A 23,002-nucleotide genomic window follows, 5' to 3' on the forward strand; every position below is an offset into this window, starting at 1 on the left:
GCGTGGCTGTGCAGTAGGTGTTCGAGCAGCCCCCTTGAATGTATTAATTAGCAAGTGGAAATGGGTTTCTTCGTTGGAAGGGGCCAGGGACCAAAGGTGACGTTTGAGAAGCGATTCAAAAGCATTGCCGTGAATCCCGAGCTCTGTCACAAAAGTAGCATTTGTGTGGTGCTCTGAAATATAAAGGGCTATAGAAAAGGTTGGTCTCTTTCTTTTCTTTGCAGTGAATCTGACTTATTAAGCCACCGTGTTTTTCACCTCGTTTTTGTGTGTTTATTGATAAATTTTGGAGACCTATCAGCGGAAGGACAGTTTGTCATCTTTAACATTTTAAGGAGCTGAGAGTAAGCCGTGCTAGCTCTTTGATACCCCAACACTTCTGAAAAAGAACCTCATTCATGTGATTAATTATAGTGTGGCTTTTTTTTTTTCTTTTTTTCTTTTTCTTCCCTGTCCCCACAATGGCTGCCCTGTAATTCCACTCCTTAATGAGATCCTTCTCATACCAATAGATCCCAGAACAAATGGGCACAGATGTTTAGGTGTCTGGGGTTTCTTCTGCTGGAAAATGATTGTCAGGCTTCATTTTCATTTCAGCTCTTCAGCCTGTTGAAACAGCGGCATTCCTGCCATGGCAAGCGGTCCTCAGCCGTGTGTACTGCGACTCAGCCTGAAAGATTGCACACTTCTCCCTCCCGAGCATGCATCTATCCTCCTGCTGCGTTAGCTGCTTGCAGGCTGCTGTCTGAAGCCGGTGTGCTGGGGTACATGCTGCTGCAGAGCTTTTTGGGCTGGCTGGTGGTCAGCCTTGTGCTGGGCAGGATACAGCGGTCCCCTGCTACCGCAGGCAGCAAGCTTCAGGGTGGGAGACGCTGCTTTTGTTTATTTCTGAAAAATATGTTATCAAATGTCTTTTTCAGCATCTCTTTACAGAAACAAACAAAGAAAAAAATAACAAAAAAAAAACAAAGCAAACCCTACAGGAACAATAAACCTCATGCAGGCCTCCTGGCTCGCATTCACTCCAGCCTATGTTTACTCTGGCTGAAGAAACACCAGTTCATAATATCAGCTCAAGGCAAGCTCCATCTGGTCTGACGGTCCTCTTTCATCACCTTTGCTTTCTGGTTTTGCCCTCTGCTTTTCTCCCTGGTGTCAGAGGATGCCTGCTGTCACCACGCGGGCTCGTGGTCCCCAGCAGGGCTGGCTGCTGCCTCCCTACTGCTCCCCTCCGTCATCTGACTCCATCCCAGGCCTGTTGATTGTTATCTCCTGTATGTTTTCCAGGGCTTTTTTGGAAATAAAATCCTGTAGGAATCCCAAATATTTTTTTTTTTACAGCATCACAGGAGGGCTGAGGTGGGAAGGACACTCTGGAGGCCATCTGCTCCAACCCCTTGCTCAAGCAGGGACACCCAGAGCTGCTTGCCCAGGACCATGTCCAGGGGGCTTGGTTTGTAGTTTATTGACTGTTGAAATTAATTTATAGAAAACACACTCATTATGGAAGCCCAGTTAATCACAACTGATTAAAGGGAAGCGTGAAACTACCTACCCAGCCACAGCAGTGAGTTCTCCCACCTGAGGATGAAGAGTCGCGAGGAATCAATCTTAATTCAGTTCACCTCAACACCGTGCTTGTATTTATATCTACTTGAGGGCAAGAGATAACACGTCTACATTTCCTAGCACGACAAAAGCAGGCAGAATTTGGGGAAGGTACCACAGATGGGAGCGCAGAGCCCTGTTGCTGTGCGAGCACATGCCTAGAAGACCTTTTCTGTCCCACTTTGTCTGCGTGGGAGGTGTTGTTTGGAAAAGTGATGGGGTCCCCAAGGTTCAAAGCTGATGGGCCTCCCAGGGAGCACAGAGAGCATCCACTGCAGCTAGTTCCCCGTGGTTATGAAAATGAGGATTTGTAGGGGAGCCACGCTGGCATTTTTCTGGGAAAACAAAGGATTCTGGTGTATCTTGTCAGGCAAGCGTGGGGAGTGAAGGAGGCTTTTCTCAAAGAGTGCGGGAAGCTATCTTTTCTAATGAGATTAAAATCTTTTAGAATTAAAAAAAAAAAAAAAAAAGGAAAGAGATTTGTTTGCAGAAGTTTCCTTTGGTGATTGCTGTTTGCAGTACAAATCCTTCTTTCAGCGGACACCGGAGCAGAGAGATGTGATGGGCAGAAAATGCAACAGAGATAAAAATGATTTCCCTGTTTTCAGACATCCTGCTAGGGGGTTTAGATATTCAGAGTTTGTTTTTCTTCCTGCATTTATATAAGCTGAGGCTTACCTGGGTGTCCCAGAATAACTGTGTTGACACTTGTATTCTGGATAAAGAACCCTCTTTGCTGAATTAGCTGCGTCTGCTTTTGAAGTTGATTATGATAAATCGTACTTAGATGCTCTTTCACTGTAGCTCAAGCCCTACTTTGTTCTGAAATAACTTTCATGTGCAGACAAGCCCCTAGGAAACTCTTTCTGTTTGAAAGGAAATCTCCTTAATTTATTAGCCCTTGCGCTTTGTGCTTGTGCTGAGAAACGAATGCTGTTCCTTTAAGTGGTTTGTTTTATTGTGTGTTATATTTTTCTTTGCAGGCCGTAAGGTGGCACATTGATCTGCAACCGTGGGCAAGTCCAACTCCTTCCCTGACCTTTGAGGCCTTGAGGTTCCTGAAGTACATTAGCACTTCTCAGGTAGGTTTGCATCGCAGCCTCCATTCAGAAAATGGTTCTGCCTGACGCAGTCAGATCAGGAATTAATCTCACACGAAACTGTTTTTGCAATTGCTTTTGGATATATGCTTTGTTTCTGAAGTCACTCAGCATTGCAGTGATGGTCAACATGAACGTCAAGTTCAAAATGCAGGGTAGAAAGTATGCATTATAGCCTTGCTTTTTATTTACAGACCTCTTTGTGTCCTGACAGAAGTACAAAAGGGCTGAAATGCCAGCGGTGGTTCCTCTCCCAGCCGCTGTCTGTTTCTCTTTCTCAGACAGAAAAACACTGAGCAGTCTGTAGTGAGAGGGCTGTGTGCTTAGCCACTTCAGTTCTCAGTGACAATGCAATAACCCTGGTCCTGTTCATTAAAAAAGGATGCATCTGAGGTTCACAGTAAAATGAGAGCAGTGCATCAGTCCCTAGCTTGGATGGATTTTCCAAATAGTGCTGAGAGAACTCTGATTACCTGAGGGCAAAAAAGGGGACGATGACCTGGAGAATTAGTGTTTTTATGTGTTTTTACAAAGGTGACATCTCCAAATCCAGCGTGTACTGACAGATTGATCCAGGGCTTAACCTGTGTGAAAATTGGGCTGTTGGGTCCTCATAGGGGCATCACTTCTGCACAACAGCATTTCTGCATGTATTTCCTGTAATAAAGGATGGAAAAGGTACTGGATACCCACAGTTCTGATGGGGTGGGTGCTTTAGGTACCCGGGTTTGTGAGGAATTGGCCCTTGAATGCAGATTTAACTGCACCATTTGCTCACACTGAAAAGCAGCACACTGAAATGCCATCCACGGAAGAAGTTCTTTGTCAGTGCAGCGCTTTCAAGGCTGAGACAGAAGACTCACCTGAAGCGTATCTGAAAATCTGCTGCTGTGCCTACAGTTGGGTAGCTGGGAGGGCAGCAGAGCAGCCACTTATCCTCCTACTCATGGTACCTCTGGCTAAATGCTCAGAAACTCAGAGGATATCTCTGTCTGCCCTGATGCTGGCACTGAAAGGGCAGGAGGCAAGACAACACAGCAGGAGATGTGTGTAGGGCTGCTTGTTTTACAGTGCACAAGTTTAGGCTGAGAAAAACTGTTAAGCTGAGAACGTCCCTCATCTCATTGACTTAATAAACAGTGGCAGATGCTGCTAAACTCCGCTAGTCGTGTCAAAACCCACAAGGACATCAATTAGCAGGGAGTTTATCGCTTCTGACACACTTACCAAGAAGTTTTGATCCCGGGGTAACTGACCCTGGGGACAAGCCTAAGTGAAAACCAAAAAGAATGAGGGAAACTCTTGTTTCTGCCCTGGCAGCTGTTCCAGGATTAACAGCTGATGGGGTTACACCATGATTAGTGGGAGCATTTCTGGAAGTGGGATCCTGCTTATGCAGATGAGGATGGGCTCTCCTTATCTCTGCTTGCTGAGCAAGTGTCAGCTACTCGCTCTGCTGGACTTCAGCTCCCTGCCATAGCGTGGAGCAGCTCTCACTGCTGGAGGCAGGAGATGCCGTGTCAGCGGGTCAGGGTATGGCCAGGGAAAGCTATTTCTTGCCAGTGTCTGGCGACCAGAAGAACCACCTTACACGTGCTGCGTGACAGCAGCGAGGGGAAGCCCAGAGCAGGACGTGAGCTGAGCGCAGCAGTGTCTGTAAACAGACGGGTGATGGTGCTAAAGGTAGGGCTCAGGTGTTTTGATTTGGGGTTTTATTTTAATAGCAAGAGCTATTGCTCGCTAAAATTGCTCCGAATTCTGAGGGTTGGAATTGCTCATAATACCGTGAGTCAATTAAGTGGCAGCACTGCAGAATCTTTTATTTTTCTGTAGAGAGCACATTATTCTTCTGTAGCTTAAAATTAGTGCTTGTTATCACAATGCCATTTATTCCTTGACTGTGAAGTGACGGAAGGCAAATGGGTAGTGGGGTGCAGTGCAAATCAGCACTTAAAACTTAGTAAATCCCAGGAGCAGCATGAGGAGATGCTGTATTAGCTTTTATGAATTTTCCATGAGAATTGGGAGCGAAGCAGGAGTAGGGAGGAGGTGGAGCAGCTTGCAGCTCTGTGGATGCAATGCTCTGCAGAATGATCTTTCAAAGCTTAAACAACTTGAAAAATTAGAGGTTTATTTACTTATTTTGAGGAACGTGGTGGAGAGTGCCTACCACAGCAAAGGCCGTATTCCAGTTGTCATTCTCCCCTCTGATTTTGTCTCTCTTGGCATCTTTCTACCTTTTTTTTTTGGCTGTCTGGCAGTGCCAGCTCCCATCCCTGCAGCCACAGTTGGTGCTGGGTTCAGAGAACAACTTCTCATTGTGATGGCTCAGCAGGGCTCCTGCAGGGTCTGTAGCCCTTCTCCTTTTGCAATGCTTTTATCCTGACTTGAGGCTCTCAGAATATAAGCCAGCAGAGCACAGACACGTGCTATGATTCCTCTGTTTAGTTAAACCCTTGCTTAAATCCCTTTGTAATTGAACAGGGGGTGTTGTAAGGTCACGATTAAACCTTTTTGGGAGATCCAGGACATTGCAGGTGTAGTGTATAGCATGCCTTGCAGTGACACTGCAATTTGTGATTAAAACATTGAATTGTGACATGCCTTGAGCATGGTTCAGGATGAGGAACCTACTCCAAGGTTTGAAAGGGGAAAAAAAAAAAAGAAGCATTTTAATGCTGCAATAACATGTTCTCAGGAAAATTGATTTCAGGGTGTAATATTAATGTTTAATTATTTGCTTTTTAAACTGTGTTGCTCTCTGGGGGATTACGTAAGCCTTAAGTTTCACCAAGCAGAACAGACAAACAAGGAAACAAGTGGTCCAATTTCCATAGCTGCGGATCAGGTTGACAAGCAGATTTAAATGAAACTTCTTTCCACTCTTTCCCCAGAAGGCGAATTAAAAACAAATTTCAAGTTCTGTCTTAAAATAAAACATGCTTGGATTTCAACAGATTTCGTGTGAACGCATGAACCTGAGCAGCCTGGGAGGGGACGCCGAAACCACAAAGAAGCCCTGGTCAGTCTGCCTGGATGAGAGGTTTGGCCTCATCCATCGGATCAGAAGCAAGCAATGCCGGCTGTATTCCCTTGGGTAAGTGCTCTGTTTAATAGACAGCAGATTTTTCCGTGGTGCATTCGAGCATCAAAGAGCCTTATAAATGCAGCACAGGCTGCACCAAAGCTGTCTTTTAAAATACTGGCTCCGTTCAGGTGTGTTTAGGATGTGCTGCTGTGCCTCTGTGAACTCTGTTTGTAGGGAGAAACCTTCCTGCAGGAGGGTCTTCCATTTCCCTTCGCTTTTCTGTCAGTATGAGAATAAATTGCCTCACGGTGAGCGGTGAGTGGTAATTCCAGCAGAGGAAGATGGAAATTAGTGAGATAAACTGGGGAGCAGTGCAGCGTCTCCCTGAGCAGAAGTGACTTGCATAATTGCCAGGTACTTCAGCAGCATTACTTCTAAAACTTCATTAACTCCCCCCGGGACGAAATTGTACATTTCCATACGAGGACGTGGTTGCTGAGCACTTCAGGGGTGAGGTGTGCCGAAGTGATAATACTGAAGGTGACTGCGGCCTGATTTGAAAACGTTTGTAGTGTGTGTGATGTTTACAGCACTTGAGATTGAAGTCTTCCCTCTCGACGGTACAAGTGGATTTGTAGGTAGCAAAACCACAACTGCAGCCTGTTTCCCTGCTGATAATGCCTCTGCCTCTTGCGAGGACGAGGGAATTCAGTCCTCAGGCTTGGTCAGGCCACTGGCCCTTCACATTGTCCCTCAGTGCACAGTTGCATCAGCGGGACCTCATTTCACACAGGTGGCCACGTGGCTGCTGACCGATGCAACTTTGGGGTCCCGTGAGCCAGCTTTAGGTTGGGGACATGTTGGAGGGCTTCTCCCTTGAACCAGCACAGGCTATTTCTGTGATTTTGCTGCTGTGGGTTCAGAAATGGTCCACGGCAAAGAACCTGTGTCTGGGTGGCATTTCGCAGTGATGAGCACATGGCAATTAACACCGGCAATTAACATAGAGTGGATCCAGGGTACGCTGCTTTCACAGGGAGTGCTTTCTATTAATTTGTGTGGGCTTTTATTTGGATCAGTCTTGTACAGAGCTGTGAAGAACAAGCTCCTCAGAGAGCGAGGAGCTCTCAGGTCTTGTTCAGCTATGCTGCTGAATATTGCTGTGGCAGAACAACAACACCGAGCCCTTCAGGGATGAATCATGCCTGCAGAGAGCAGACTCCTTCTGAGCACTGCTCTTACTTGCTGATGTTTTTCTGAACCCTTTTCCAGTGATGCTTACTTGGTTTTAATGCAAATTATGGGTTTACACGAAGGGTTTTGCTCAGTTTTTCACTTTCCTGTGGAAGACAGGAGAGATGCTGTATTATCCCACACGTAGGCACAGTCTGTACCTGCTCAGCTGCAGACCTGGCTCGTTGCCTCAGGTAGTCTGCAGGGAGAGGTGGGCACATTCGGGTGGAAAACCAGGTGAGCTGAGAAAGCTTCTGGAGGTAGCTGCAGCCTTCACTTGGTTATAGAGGAAGTCTAGGATAACACGGCCACTGACTTCAGGAGTTTTGGCAAAGTACCTGTAGCTCAGTGGAATTAAGATATAGACCTTACCTTTCAAGTTACATGATCATTAATAAAATTAATAAGCCTCTTGCCTTTTGGTATTTTCGATATTGTAAATGACATTTTTGTTGAATTAGCACGTAGACGCAATGCAGAGTTGATTTCATCTGCGCTGGGAAACAGAGGTGAGCACAAAGGTGAGCAGCACAAAGGTAACTTGCAGATGGTTTTGAACAAATCTCAACTGGTGCATGTACTCTGGTGCTTTTTTGATATGGTGCAGGGAGCCTGAATGCCAGATTTTCTGTAGTGGCAGGACAGGAGGGCTTAGCAGAGACTGAGACTGATGTTGGCTCTTCCATCAATCATCAGATACACATGTGCAGTGAGTACCCAGCCGTGATGCCTCTAACGAAACAGCTAAAATAGAAAAGAGAAATATTTGAGGTTAAGGAGGAGCAGTTTTTAATCCTTCGGTTTCCTTCCGCAGCCTTTGGAGCTGGTTGCTGCATAATTCTTCTGTCAGACTCGTTTCCTTTAGTTTGTGACAGGCAGAAAAATAATTTTGTTCCAAGTAAGACAAAAATCCTCTTTAAACATTTTTTTTTCTTTATCTCATATGCTTCATAAAGAGCAAATGGGAAGCATCTGCTTGGATGGAGGACAAATGTGAAAGTTCAGTGTGAGTGTTGCTGGGAATCTCAAATTAAATCCATAAATCATTAAAAATTGAAGAAAGCATGCTGCTTAGACTTTGCACTCGTGAATACTATAGAAGAGGTTGCTTCTGAATGGGAGCAAGCACTGTCTGAAATGTCTGGAGGTCTTTTTAGATGAGCTTTAGTGGCTTCCACTACTGGGAGGCAGCAATGTTTGTGCTTGGGGGTAGGATTTCCCAGTGTGATGTGTAATTGCAGTGTGCATTAGTGAGCTGTAGTTATTAGTGCTAAATCTGCTTAGATTAAGCTAAGTCTGTTACAAACACAACAGGCAGGCACTCAAGCTGGGATAATATAAATTAATAGGATTTCAGAAACTTAACAGTTGAGGTTTGAAGAGTCTCGCTGCAACACCACGTAAAAGCCTATTTTAGGAGGATCTTAAATTGGAGGAGCTTTAGGATCCAGGCAGGGGACGCTTCTTTTTTTCTGAGATGCAGGAATTGGTTATCTGCCTTTGAGAAAGAAAAGAGAGGGGAAGAAAAAGAGGCCAGAAAGGGAGAGCTGGACCTTAAGATGCATGCTTCTACACCTCTGATCCGTGGTCCCTTTGGAAGCTGGAGCACCCCGTGCTGGAGCAGCTGCAGTTGTCCATGAGAGCTGGCAGCAGAGCCAGCAAGTATTTCTGCTCCTCCTGCACAGGGCTCATCTGCAGGATGTTTTCTGCTGCTTTTAAGGCTCACCTTTACCCCTGCTGCAGGGGACCACATGCAACCCCTGTCTCTGTAGCCAAGCTCTGTCTTCTCCTCTGCAGGATAAATAGGTCGGTGTCTATAGCATTTTTTATTTGTCTCTTGCTGGAGACAGCAGCTGGTCTCTCCTGATGGCCTTGCTGTTTTTCTGTGACTTCAACATATTTCTTAAGGTTGCCTTTTTTTTTTTCTTTTTTTCCTTTTTAAGTATCACAAAATCTTTCTTAAGAAACCTTGTTTGTTTACTTCTCTTGTGCTGCATTCTCGTTTGGCATGATCACATGTGAGCCTGGCATTTTTCAAACCAGTTTGCAGTCCTGTAGCGACCTTATTTTGTCTTGTAAATGCTTGTGATTGATTAGATCTCTCTTCAGGCATAAATTTGAGCTGTTAGCCCAAGTGTCAGAAGATACACCAGCCCTTCCTTCACCCTCAACTATTTTTTGTTCTGTTTTGCACCACTGCAAGCCTCCCTTTGCAGTCCACACATGAGCAACAATCTGCTTGGAGGCAGCCTGAAGCCTGCCTACATCCAAAGCATCTGGCTTGCACCAGCTGGAACTGTTGGAAGTGTGTCACGGATGCGTGTGTCCATGGGTCGCTGGTAGGCTCATTGCTCTAATGCTGCATTTGTCCCAGACAATTTGTATTTTGTTCCTTTTCAGCCAGCTTCTCATTCCGGAGGGATTACGCTGCCCTTTGTTCATCTGCGCCCCTTCTGTAGAATGCCATGTGCAAACAAACACGCCGATTCACTTGGTTAACTTCTGAACTTTTTTCCTGGTGTCTATTGAATGCAGTAACAGAAAACTGCCCTCTTTCCCTCCTACACATCTCTAGGGGCTGGAGTCGTGTGAAATACAATCGTTCTTAAAAGCATGCTGAGCTGTTCCTGCAATCCCCGTATCCTTCTTCTCACCCAGGACTCCTGAAGGGGAAGGAGGTTCAGTGGAGGACCTTCTAGCAGGGCACTGTTACCTTGGGCTTGGCAGATGTCACACTGTGCTGGTAACTCCCAAAACATACCCAAACTTTGCAGCAGGAGTTGGATTCACTTTACCAATATTTTACCAAGCCAACTTTACCAGGGAATCAAACCTTGATTCCCTTCCCAGTGCTACATGTGTGTATCCAGCAGCCTGATTTTGATTAAGTTTCAGGTTTAGATTATGCCTCAAACCACACTTGGAACAGGCTTGGAGGGGAAGAGGTGAAGAGGACATCATCTTTTACACAGCAGGGAAGGCCTGAAGTCCTGATACGTGATTGCAATGGAAAATACCAGAGTTTTTAGTTTTGTTGTATCCTGTCTGAATCAGTTGGCTATAGGAGGTGGGAGTGTGGCCCAGGCTTATAAAGCACATCTTCTCTTTGCAGTGACAGGGACTGTGATGGCACTATTTTCTGTACAATGGGGCTGTTTGTCCTTCTTTGGGGTCTTTTTCAAATTAGCATCAATCTTTCTCTAAGTGTAAAAACACTGCTGCTGTTAGGAAGGAGGTGCTTTTAAATTTGCATTTTAATCTGTGTCTTCCTGTGCACAGAGAAGGAGAGGAATTTGGTTTTTGCTTCTTAACCCTAGTGGTAGCCATTGTGGGTCATCATTGTATTGATGTGGTAGGAAATATGCCTGATTTTTACAAAACAGTATTGTAGGCATTTTAAATATATTTGTTCTTCTGCATGTTCCTCTAAGTTTTCTTTATCTAAGCACTTATTCTAAATCTTCAGCAGGCAGTGTTGTCCTTCAGCCTTATTTCTGGTTATCTCATCAGAATTAGGGTTAGGTTATACTCAGCACTGTGGATAAAATCCCAAGAAGCAGCATGACAGCTCCTCGACTTTGCTTCAGAATCTAAGAGGTTGGATTTTCCCTTCTTACATGCCACAATCCTCAGGATGTTCTCCTCACCAGCAGGCCTTTTTGCAGCATTAATACTTGCATCTTGTTTGTTTCGTAGTCTGGGCAACGATGACAACCAGTTTGAGGTCAGCATGGCCAAGAGTGGCTGCGAGGTGCATCGCTTCGACCCCAGCATCAAGTCAGCGCACATCCAGGAGGGTCGGCGCCTCTGGTACCATCGCCTCTCCGTGGACTGGAGGGATCCCAACCCAGCCATTGCTGCTCACAGACTTCACAGCAACACGAAGAAGCTGGGCACAATATTGAACGAGTTTGGACACCAGAAGGTAAGGTGATACTGTGATTCTTGCTGTCTCAGGAGCTTTCCAAGGTTATCCCCCGACAACATTTTTTTCTTCAGAAACACTTGCAAGGCATTCCTTCTAGGGGTGTCTTTTCTACCTCGCGTTTCCTGTGCGCTGATAACAGCCACTTTGGTTTTAAATCACAAGCCAAATACTTTCCTCCTTCTCCCTTCCTTTTCCCTTCAGCTAGCTGGTGATACTGAGCATTTGTGTTTTCAGTCCTGTGGAAGTTCTGGTCATCGCTTGGGTAACAGCACTAAACTCCTCCAGCAGCACAGTTTACAGAGACAAAAATATTTGCATCAACAATCAGAAGAGAAGTAATGGATGGGTTGTTTACATTTTCAGGGTTACTAGTCCCAACCACAGTCTTCGTCAACAAAAACATCCTGTTTTGCAATTGGCAGTGCTCTGTTTTTTTAACATTTCCTTTTTTTTTTTTTTTTTTTTTTTTTTTTAAATAAAATAAATACATCAGAAATCTTCAATTTTCAACTAACTGTTGCCAAAAGACATTTGAGGAAGTTCCTGACACACGGGATTAGGTTGCTTTCAAGAGAGATTTTCCCTCAGAGGATATACTAGCATGAATTGAAATGCTAATATACTTCATTGCCTGCAGCTAGTTCTGCATGTCTTTGTTTTCTTTTTTTTCTTTCATTTTTTTAAGAAATAGGCAGCCTGAGCTAAGGATGAGCTTTGCTGTAGGATTTACAAAGCAAGCAAGCAGTGCAACATTTGTTTGGTTTGTTATTATAAAACTCAAGATGTCCTTTTCAGTTCATTTCTCGCTTTTCTTTAGCATTTTCTTTTGGTTCAGCTCTCCTGATTGAACCATTTTGAAGAGAAGAGCAGAGAAAGCATCTTTTTCCTGCTTCTTAGTCATCCCGTAATTGTCCTAGGTTGTGCATTAGTGAAACATCTGGGGAGAGACGGAGATGGCTTTCCTTTGACGTATGCCTCACATTGATTGTTTTGATTGTAGATGAATTACTCACAGAGCAAATGATTAATGACCTGATCCAGAAAAAAGCACACGAATATTGTGACACACGAGACCTGCTGGGAGCAGTCAGTTGGTTGTCATGGGCTGGCTCGTGAGACCTGCTGTGAGTTAGAGGAGCGTAGCTACGAGTCTGAGTGTGCGACCTCCTGGGTGAGAGCTGCCTGACGTGAAAGCACCCAGCTGCAGGGCACAGGGCACACATAGCATGTGGGGTCGGGCTTTTCTGTAGCTGTGCACACACAGCAGAGGATTTGGCTAAGTGTGTTGGCACAACGTGAACACCATGCGTGGCCGTTTAGCCTATTCACATGGCTTCCCCGTGCAAATTAGGCCATTAGTGAGGTCAGGAGCTGACTTCCCCAGTCAGCGTGCAGCCATCACACACTTGGCAGTCTTCTGATGCTTCCTATTTGGGAAATACCTGAATAAACCTATTCTATTTACATCGTTCTACTTAGTTTTTATCTGTTTGGAAGGCCATCTGAAGAGTAGTGTGTTGCATTAGCACACTTGTACGCTCCAATTTGTGACAGGGACATCAAAGTAACTGCTGTGACACTCACATTTTCATTTTTCTGGTGAATGCAAGTGGAATGTTCCCTTGACTAAATAAATAAGTTAATTCAAAACAGTTTCCATAATATTTTCCAAAGCACTTTTTTTTTTTTCAGTTAGAAATTTGGAACATGCTCTTGGGCCCCTTCTTTTTAGCTTTAAAAATCCTGACGCCTACCCTCAAAGCTGCTCTCTTCCCACTTCAAGGGAGGAATTCCGAGCAACATCATGTGGAGTCAAAGCCTCATTTTCTCCTTGCTTTTATTCTTAAAGATTTGGGACTCGATCCAAGACCCTCGAAGTGAATGAGAATATTTCCACTGACGTCAGGGACTGTTGAAGAGGGGACAGACAAGGCCTCCTGGAGATCTTACCACTGCAGTCTAGAAGGAAACCATGCAGTCTGGGGGGTTTGTGTGCAAAGACATCAAAGACGGGCTTATTTCTCTCTCTGGCTCAAATGAGAGCACACCTGCTATTCTGCAGTCAGTACTGAGAGCCCTCCCACAGAAGTGGAAACCCGTTCTGTTATTATGACAAGGAACACAAACAGTTCTGCTGTTGGAGTGGATTTGAGGAAGCATTAAAATGAACTTGATCTTCCTAAAGGGCTGCGTGACAAAACAGCCCTCTGTTCTCTGAGGAGTGTAAATAGCCTGGAGGTAGAGGAATCATCTCATTCTGTAACAGGATGAGATTGAAGAAGGAGACATGCAGTCAGACTATTTTGGGGAACTATGAGAGAGAGAAATCTTTTAAGTGCTGGAATAATCTCCAAAGGATGTAGTGAGAGTCCTGTTTCCTGGCACACAGATCTAGACTGAAAAATTGCTGGTGTATCTTCTGAGATATATCAGTATTTTCAGTATCTTCATATACCTGTATCTTCAGTATTTTATCAGCCACTGGAGAGGATAAAGATGTAAGAATCGATCTTTCTCATATATTTTTTTCCTAATCTTTTCTTTTTTTTTTCCTTTTTTTTCTGAGTATGGGTACTCTCCAGTGCACTGCTGATGAATAGTGTAGAAAAGAGAGAAAGACACCGAATGCTTAAGATTTCCTTTCTTATTTCATCACGGTTCAGCTTTGTGAAAGCTAGCTTTTCCTTTTCTCTCACAGACTGCTGGAGTGAGGCTGCTATGGTACTGGTGTTCCCCACGGATCATTGATAACTGGATGGGGAACTTCATTCATATGGGATCACTGGATAACTGAGGTCAGAAGGGATTTTGGGAGTCCTGTAGTTCAATCCCCAGCCCAATGCAAGGCCTGCTATGAAATCAGATCAGGTTGTTCAGAGTTTTTTCCACTCCAATCTTGAAAAGCACTGAGTTTTCCCCAAAGTGGAGACCGTGCAACTTCTCCAGGCAATCTATTGTCCTGCTTGGCGGTCCTCATCATGGAAAAAAAGTTTTTCCTTGTATCTGGGGAGCCAAAACTGGACGCAGTATCTAGGTGTACTGTCACAAGTGCTGAATACAGGGGGATAATCGCGTCCCTTGGTCAATGGGCCGTGCTCCTGCTAATGCATCCCAGGATGCTGTTGACCTTCTTTGCACCATGAACCCAATTAAGAAGTCGTTTGCCTTCTTCTTGAGCTCTGCAGGTCAAACCTCACGTGCTGCCATCAGTAAGGGCTGTGAATTTGCATTCTTTTGGCACAAGGCAGCGGTGGGTAAGGTGCTTTCCTGGAAAACAAATTAAACTAGAAAGGAGAATCTGAGCATGCAAAATATCATCTTCATTTAATCAGGAAGTGCTCATAGGCATATCTTTTGGGGGATGGCAGAGCTGCGTTCAACTCCTTCCACTCAAGTCATCTTGAACAAATCATAAGAGACCAAACTGTGCCGTTGTTTTTTTATTAAAAGAAATGCAAAGAGAGCTTTAAGTCCCAGTTTTGATTAGAAGGCTTTAATTTATGCTGGCATCTGAGTGAAGAATCGTTTGTTTGACAACCTGGCTAAGAGGAAAAAAAAAGACTCCTCCCTTTCACCTGTTACTTAATACAACACCACCCCAAAACCTTACACCCTGCAGCCATTCTGATTAATAACCTCATCTCCTCCTCAGCAAGTGATTTATCCCTTGCCTCATCTCCTAAAACAGACACTGCAGCCTCCGTTTCATGCTGCACTTTCGTGGTGTGGAAGAGAAAGAAGATTAAAGAAGATCAATTTACCTTTTTGATTTAAAATCAACTCAATGGCGGTAGGACATAAATAAATACAAAATAAAAGCCCAGGAAAACTGTACAGCAAGTTAGTTGTGCGTGGAGATTTGATTAACCAACCAAAAAAATAACTCTCCAGATTGGGAGAAGCCCACCTTCAACTTCTGGAGCAACCAAATCCATGCAGCTGCTCATCACCGTGTGCGCCATGGGACTGCAGGCTGTCTTGTTTGGAGTTCTGTTGAAAGGGCTTTTTTATTATTATTATTATTATTATTCTTTGCTGTACTGTGCTTATCTGTTTGTTTTTTTTTTTTTTCTTTCCGGAGTCTTAGTTCTAGAAGGAAGAAAGACAGCCTTCATCTGATGGTAGCATCACTATTTTCAGAACCATAGACTTACGTGGCCCTTTTTCTGTGGCTCTTCAGATCTATTTGGGCAGAACAGCCTTTGTTTTGGTAGGGCTGTCATGCTGCCCTCTAAGTCTCCTCTGACAGGAGAAATCCTGCATTTTCCATAATATCTTCTTAGTTTTTGCCCTCTTGCAGCTGGAAGACAAGTGATCAGAGCCCTGGTGGGGTCTCAGGCTGTCACTGCGAAACTTCTCTTCCTGCCCTGGAAATGCCTCCACTGCCACCTCTTATCAGCCAGGCAGGCACAAAACCATAACCCTAAGACCCTAAACTTTAAATAAATGGCCTGCCAAGGGATGGAGAAGTGTGGAGCTCTCCCTTAACTCACACGTCTGCGTTGGAGATAGCTGTCGAGGGCCTCGTAAACTCAAGGCAAACCTTTAAGGTGCAGTTCATCTCATGCAAGGGTGGGCACGTAAAACGGGCTGGATGGCACGAACTGCCCGTCCCAAATTGCCCTTCAGAAGTTCATTTTTTTCTCTGGGTTGCCATGGCTAAGGCTGGGCGAGGTGCATCCCAACTCGAGTGGTTTGCCCTAGTAGCACAGAGGCAGAGTCCAGCTGAGTCAGGCAGCCTCCTCATCCCGTTCTCCTCTCTTTCTTAAATAACAACACTTCAGAGTGTCACCACAAAGCAGGGTAAGTGCTGAAGCGTGAGAAAATTCCATTAGCGACGAGCACAATGAGAAACAAATTCCCCAGACCTGCGAGAATCGTTTCCTCTCTCATCAGAGTCAGATGAAATTACGGAGGTATCCAGAGGACTCTCTTTTCCGTCTCATTTTTCCTGGCAGGGAATTACTTCAGCAGCCCTCCGACGTAGTAGCTGGAATCATTTTTAATTAAGAAGATGATTTGCAGCTCCGTATTCACTACAGGGGTGGTAATTGCAGAAAGGCAGAGTTTAACGTGGCCGTGAGCGGCCCAGCTCTGCTGCGGTGTCGCACACAGCATGCGTGCGTTTTGGGGCCTTTGTTGTGTTTTGAGCGAGTAGTGGGGAAATGCTACCAGATGTGACCTGTGCCACGCTGATAATGCGTGCACGTGGGAGTGAGGCAGGAAAAACAGAGGGGATAAAAAGGGAGACTTGCTTCTGTGCTCCGACAGCGCTGCAGGCGGTGAGCAGTGCAACAAGCAAATGCCATGGGGCTGGGAAGGGAATCTGGGGAGACCACAGGGAGGGAGAGCGTGCTTAAAAATTCTCTGTCTTAATTCCACACCTCCCCTTTTCTGTTTTTTTTTTTTTTTTTTTTTTTTTTGCTCCAGCTCCAGCCTCGGATTTCTGTGTGAAACCAGAAAGATAAGGATGGATGCAAGAGGGATTAGGCAAGGTGGATGGCAGCCTCGAGGTGTGCAGAGAGGAAAAACTGTAGGACGTGGGGAGCTGTGGCGGTGCCTCCAAACCCAGCTGCGTGCTCAGCAGCTGTCTTACAAGTCCCGAGTTCTGCAGATGTCTCACACGCCTGATTTCTGTGCTGGTTGTGCTGAAAGGGAGAGCACCAGAGATAATAACTTCAGTCAAGCTAGCTAGAAAATGTAAAGCAGGATCTTTTTTTTAAGTCATGCCATTAAAGCGAAGGCTCGGAGTGCTGGAGAGCGTGTTATTCTACAATAAGCGTCTGCCTCGGGCTCTGTAAATTGATTTATGGGTTCAGGCAAAGCTTATTACCCGTAACACACACACTCGGGCCCTTTGAGGTTATGTTTGTACATGCTGGGCCCAATTCATTGGCGGTGTAATGGGACCAATTTCTACACCAGAGCTGCAATTCAAGCACTAGCTGGTGTGTGTGCCTTGACTTTCTGTGTGTGGGTGTGCCAGCGAGTTCCTGAATTTTAGTCCTGCTGCTGAAAACCAAGTGGCAATTGAGCTGGTGCAGCCATTTCCAGCTGGTTTTGGGTCTCTGATTGGTGATTTCCTGCTCACCGCCTCTCCCACCACCTGTATCAGGCACTAGAAATGCGTCGTGCATTCCTGTGCGGGGTCATCTCTTCCTTTCCTGCAGATCTTTTCACCTTCTTTAAATTCTCTCCACCAATCCTCAAGGTATCAATAAGAGCAGTGGTGTTTCTGGGGACAGGTGGTGTTTTGTACGCAATTAGCAGGCACGGAGAGAAGATCTTTTAAATGCTAATGATGGCTGGGTGAGCTACAACCTGTAGCCTTTGCTTCCCCTAGGAAAAAGGCTGGTGCAGTGCCTGAATTGTAATGAAAGCATTTCGCTGCTGAAACAGAAATGAGGTGGGTCTGCTCTGAAACGAACCCCACAACTCTCAAGGCATGGCATCATTTGCTAAAAATTAGAAAGTGAGGAAGGTTTTGTAAGGTTTTCATTCTCTTTCTTTGCTGCCTTTGCTGTTGTTAAGGAAGGCCCCTCAGAAAAATCAGGTATTCAGAGTCTGTTTCCCCCGGCTTCCCTGGAGCACTGCACGGGCTGTGTTCAGCCCCCAGCACAGCTCCGTGCTCCAACATCATTTCTACATCAGCAACACAGCCCACGAGAGGGTCTGGCAGCCGGGATGCTGTTTGCTGTGCTCAACCACTTCACAGCAGCCCCAGCCCTCCATCCCTTGCTCATACACGTACACACTCGCAGCTCCAGCTCCTCCTGGCTTCGTGGGCAGAGCTCCTGCTGATGATCAGGCTGATAAATAATTCAAGATCAGGTTTTCTGGAGCTGCCTGGTGGGAATTCTCCACTTCTCCGCTTCTCCACAGGGATTTAAGGACCCGATGAGGCAACGTTTGGATTTTTCCTCTGCGGTGGGAGAGCTGCACAAAGCAGAAAATGTAACAGGGTGCAACCAGGAGCTGGGGCAGAGTGGGGATGTGCACTGGGGAGTTGCTGATGCTCTGTGCTGGCGAGGAGCTTGCTGCTGGGGGAAGTGCTAAAGAGCCCCCGTGTCCTCTGGGTGGCTCCTCATCCTGTTTCCTCCGGGGAGGCATCACTCGGAGCCCTCAGCTAGCAGTGAGCTGCCCGTTGCCCATCCTGGAGATTGTTCTCTGTTTGAAGAGGTGGAGGAGCAAGTTGCTTGAGATGTTTGTGACAGGAAACGGTGCTGATGCAGAAGGATGGGGCATTTGGGAGCTCCCCTCTTGCTTTGCAGCCACCTCCACATCTCCTCTCGCTGCCCCCAGCCAGGAGGGACCCCAGCTGCCTGACCCGCACCCTGTTGCTTTCCTGGCTGCTGTTTCGCCATGCTGAGCTGGTGCTGGAGGTAATGTGGCTAAATTGCTTCCCAGCTGCTCACCCTCAATCAACTCTGCTCCACCAGGAGCTTTAAAGGGTGCCCAGGGGCCAGCCTGGGGTGAGATCCCCGTTAACCCCGGTGCTTCAGGAGCCATCAAGGCAGACAGAGCTCCAGGCTGTGCTTCGGGAGGCAGGCTCGGTGACAAGTCATTACCCTGAAAAGGAGAAGCAAGCATTTATGCTGCAGGTGGTAACTTCCACTCATTGAAACCCATTCCTTCTCAGCCGTTTTGTATGCTTGGTTGTGCATGAGGAAAGGACGTCGTTTTTTTCCCCAAGTGGGGCCGGCACAAGGCTTTGCAGAGCAGCAAAGCGCTGAGAAAACATTAAAAAAGCCCCATTTTTCTACTTTCCTAACCTAGTTAGTTCTAATTGCTCACATTCTTATATTTGGAAGAGAAAAAGAGAATAAATATCTTGTAAAGGTTGATGCTTCGAGCTCTGTAACAATTACTCACAGTGCATTACAAACCACACGGCTCGTAAGAGCGCACACAGAGCAGGCTTCCTGCCCCTGAAATTTGTCATCTGACTGTGAGATGACATTTGGCTATCAGAAGGATGTTGCTTCGGTCCCCTAGCCTTTGCTTCTCATCCCTCCCTGGCCCTTAATTTCGCTGTGCAAAGATCCCAGCCCTTGTGGGGCCTGCCTCAGCCCCAGACCGATGTCCTTTGTCCCCAGGGAAAGAGATGCCCGTAGGGGAGGTCTGAGGGACAAAGGAGCATGGGATCCTCACAGAGCCACTTCTCCTGGGACTTCTGGGCAGGAGAAGAACTGGGGCTCTTCTCCATCCCAATGTGTTTGTGATGGAGATGAAAGTCTTCTTTCTGCAGGTTTGCATCCTTTGCTGCTGAAAGGCTGCCTTTAACCAGGACCACAGCAACCTTCGCCTCCCCTCCCCATGCAGACGTTACAGGCTTTAATTCACTAATGCAGGCCTTAATTCCCTAATCCTGGGGTCATTTTCCACTGCCCCAGCCTCTTCGGCCTCTGCACTTCTTGTCCTCAATGTCTCTTCTTCCCTCTGCTGCCAGCCCTGCCTGCCTCTGACCCTCAGGCAATCAGGGAGCCCAGGCTGCAGAGTTTTGGGCATCCAGGTGGGATCGATGCAGACCAGTTCGTCTTCCAGTCCCCTGGTAGCACCCCAAAGAAGCACAGCAAGCACAGCCTCAGGAAACTTTGATATTTCTGCTTACAGCTGTGTTGTTGTGCCCTTAAATTCAGCCTCTTCAGGGTCTGCCTCAGCTCGCTAATGGCACCTCATCAGCTGTAACGGGGCCTGCCTGCTGACTTGCAACATTTCTGCAGGTTTTTCTTTTTTTTTCTCTCTCTTTTTTTTTTTTTTTTTTGCTGTTCTCTAAATAAAGTCTTCAGTTTGCACTTCAAACACATCCCCTGTGCGAACAGATGGGCACGAGCAGCAGCTCAGGTGGAACAGCGCAGGAAAACCGCGCTCCCCCGGGAGTTTCCCTGGTCCCGCTCTGGGGAAGAAGCACACTTCAGCCTGGCAGCATCTGCACACCCTGGCAGGTCATCGCGTCTTGCCAGGTGTGAAATGGGGATGAAATCCTCTTTCTTTGTTTGCAGAAGATCCAGCTCCCCTCCCCCAGCTCAACGCAAAGCCAGTCTGCAGTTGTGGTGGGCCGTGCAAGTTGGTTTCCTGAATAGCCAACCGCGACATTAAATAATGGCCGAAAATCAAAATGAGGCACTTGTATGTTGTGCTTGGTTGTAATATTCTCCTTTCAGGCTTCATGGCTTCTTTGCTGCCATCCCATACTGTTTGGAGGAGCTGCCTATCAGTGAGACGGGTGAATTTTCTCCACAGCTTCACCGCCGCCATCACAAGATGTGTGAGGGAACGATAACGCGCCTTGGCTCTAAGAGCAGCTCAGAGTACAAAGCTCCTCAGACCAGGAGTCAGAGGCAGGAGGAGAAGGGCTGCGAAATTTCACGTGCTGTCCTGTCACTGTTAGCCCTAGGATGCTCTGAGATAATTATTTTTTAAACACAAAGGCCACTGTACATGACTAATTACGTATATTGTATAACGGGAGGGCCCGGCCTCAGACTTGCTGCCAGTAATACAAAGCATTTTCACCTAGCACTTATGTTTCTGTTGCAGATTGATGTCCTCAAGGCAGATGTGGAGAGCGCCGAGTGGAAAATTCTGGAAAACCTGATCCTGGAGGATGTCATCGAGCAGATCGGGCAGCTGGTCTTCGAGGTGCACATCCACTGGCCTGGCTTCGAGGTCAGCGGCAACGACAGCACCGTGGTGCGGTACTGGTACAGTCTGCTCCGCGAACTGGAGCTGAAGGACTTCAGGCTTTTCCATACCTACAAAGACCTATCGAAACCACAGATGTTCCTGAAAAAGGCAGCCTTCAATGCCAGTAGCTGTTACACGCTGAGCTGGGTGAATACGAGGTGGCAATAGCAGGAAGGAATTGATGAGGTGTGACCGTGAGCCATCTGTCCAGTACTGAAGAGGACCTTGGAGTCACTGGCTAAAGTTGCTAAATATGCATACAGCAGTTGCTGATTAAATGGGCTGGTTTTTATTTTTGGGCATTGTCAAAAGACCTGGCACGAGGAGAAGATGCCTGCTATAAATCTGTAGGTATAGCAGTGTATTTGCCAGCAAGGATACCTTCTTAGAGGACAGGCATTCTGCAAAGGGTTGTCTGGGGAAGCTAAGGGCAGCTCTTTGAGTTCAGCCTGTCTCACACGCCTGGCAGTGGGACACAGACACTCAACTGCAGGAGGAGCTGCCACCAGAGCCCCAGAGCCCCTCTCCTCGCCCTCCAGAGACCTCTTCCATGTAATGCCAGCCACAGAAGGCAGGGCTTCACTAGTTTACCTGCTCAAAGAAAGCTTGTCTTAAATTGCTCTTTCAACGGCTGTGACAAATGGTTTCTCATCAAGTGAGACGTTTATTTAAAAGTGAAACCTGCTCTTTTTTAGCTTGGTTTTGGGTTCGGGTGAATGAACCCACAGCGTGCCTTTTCCAGTGCTGTACCTGGCTGCTTCTCAGCACATAGCTTCCCTGGCCCAGCCTGCCTGTCCCCGACACGGCAGGACAGACCCCAGGGCTGCACAGGCACTCACAGAGGCAGTGGCTACCTGCCCTTGGAGGTGTAGGGACGTGCCCTGCTCTGCAGGCACGCTGAGCACCAGGTTGCCTGCAGGGTGCTGCCGGCAGCCAGGCTTGGCCGTTCCCTGAGAAGCTAAGCAATGCAGGGAGCTAAAAAGTCAATAGCAAATTGTTTCTTTTTCTAAAGATTTTTGACATTAAACTTGGCATTGAAATACCAGATCACAGCGTTTCTGTGTCTTTGATAGATGTGCTTTGTGACTACCTTTGATTTCAAACTTCCGTGGGGCTCAGTGTTCCTCCCCATGGTGTTTTGCAGTCCGGCACTGTGTTTCAAAAGGTCTCTCTCATTGTCCCTGTATCGTGCCTTCTCTTGTAATCTTCTGACTTCCTTCTCTTTTTCATACCCTTCTTTCCTCTTTCACCCCCTTTGCTGCCTCACCTCCCTGACCCGCTCCCTCCCAGAGCAGGTCCCAGCGTTGTTCCCACCATGCCCTCAGGACCTCAGCGAGCTTCCAGAGGGGAAAAAAAGCTCCAGGAGCTCATCCTTCCAGCCAGGTGAGACAGCTTTCTCCCAGAGCCAATGCTTTGCCAGGTAAATACATCAAGTCATTCTCCTCTCTCTTTCCTGAATCTTTCCTCCTCTCCCACCTCTCCGAGGGCATCTGCTACCCTGGTGCAGGCAAGGTCTGCTCTCCCCAGCAGGAGCAGCTTCAGCATTTCATCTCAGCTGCCTTTCTCCCAGAAGAGGCCAGCAAGCTGTGGTGACAGCCTTCCTCCCACTCCTCTTGTTCTGTGGCTGCAGGGAGCCACACACCCCGTCCACCTCCCCACCTGGACCTTCAGAGCCCTTTGTGGGTCCCAAAACTGTCTGAGTGAGTCAGACCTTGAGCATCTGTGGTGACCATGGAGGCCACACACCTTGGGCTTCTTTGGAAGATGCTTCAGAAAACCCCTGCTCTGATGATGGTGCAGGGCTCGTGGAAGTGGAGAGGATTTTAATCTCTTCAGTGAAAGCCAGCTCTGTGCCCTCATGCACTCAGGAGCGTATCAGCCTTCCTTCAGTCACATCCGAAATTTTAACTTGTGAGAAATGTCAAACCCTGCCTGTTTTAACAAAGGCACGCTGATTTTCAATCTGCTGCCTTTCAGTCCTGCTGACAGCACCTTGTTGTGTTGTGTGAAGGGAGTTACTGCCTCTCTAATCCCATTTTTATCACCTTTTGAAAACAAACGCATCCACTTCCTTGGGTGCACTGGGATTTTCTGAAGTGGGTTTTAATTCCAAGGTAACTTCATATGGGTTTCACACATTAAACACCTCAGCTGGGGAAGAAGGAGGAAGGCCAGGACTGCTGGTAAATGAAGCGGTGGCAGGCAGCGATCGCAGGCCCTGGCCGTGGCTGCCTGGTTAAATTAATGAGCTCCCTGGCACAGTTTTGGTTCAGGCCACCTGGGACCTTCCCAGACAGTTCCTGGGAGTCAGCCCAAGCCAAGGCCAGCTTGGATGAAGCCACCTTGTGTTGGAAGCTCAGCGTGTGGTGAAAAGGCACGGCCAGCCCCTGCCACAAGGCTGGGAATGCAGTCCCGGCA

At 46.9% G+C, this 23,002-nt stretch overlaps 1 protein-coding gene across 1 annotated transcript in view; it reads left to right on the forward strand.

Moving 5' to 3' along the window:
• The window catches only part of METTL24 (methyltransferase like 24), a 31,873-nt gene extending 10,242 nt beyond the window's left edge, over window positions 1-21,631 (forward strand). Inside the window, exons 2-5 of the mRNA XM_027454717.3 lie at window positions 2,592-2,690; window positions 5,666-5,805; window positions 10,666-10,894; window positions 20,438-21,631. Coding sequence (XP_027310518.2) covers window positions 2,592-2,690; window positions 5,666-5,805; window positions 10,666-10,894; window positions 20,438-20,752 — 783 coding nt within the window. The 3' untranslated portion in view covers window positions 20,753-21,631. The remainder of the gene's footprint in view (window positions 1-2,591; window positions 2,691-5,665; window positions 5,806-10,665; window positions 10,895-20,437) is intronic.
• The last annotated feature ends 1,371 nt before the right edge of the window (window positions 21,632-23,002 follow it).

The sequence above is a fragment of the Anas platyrhynchos genome, chromosome 3, assembly GCF_047663525.1.
Source record: "Anas platyrhynchos isolate ZD024472 breed Pekin duck chromosome 3, IASCAAS_PekinDuck_T2T, whole genome shotgun sequence".
NCBI lineage: Eukaryota > Metazoa > Chordata > Aves > Anseriformes > Anatidae > Anas > Anas platyrhynchos.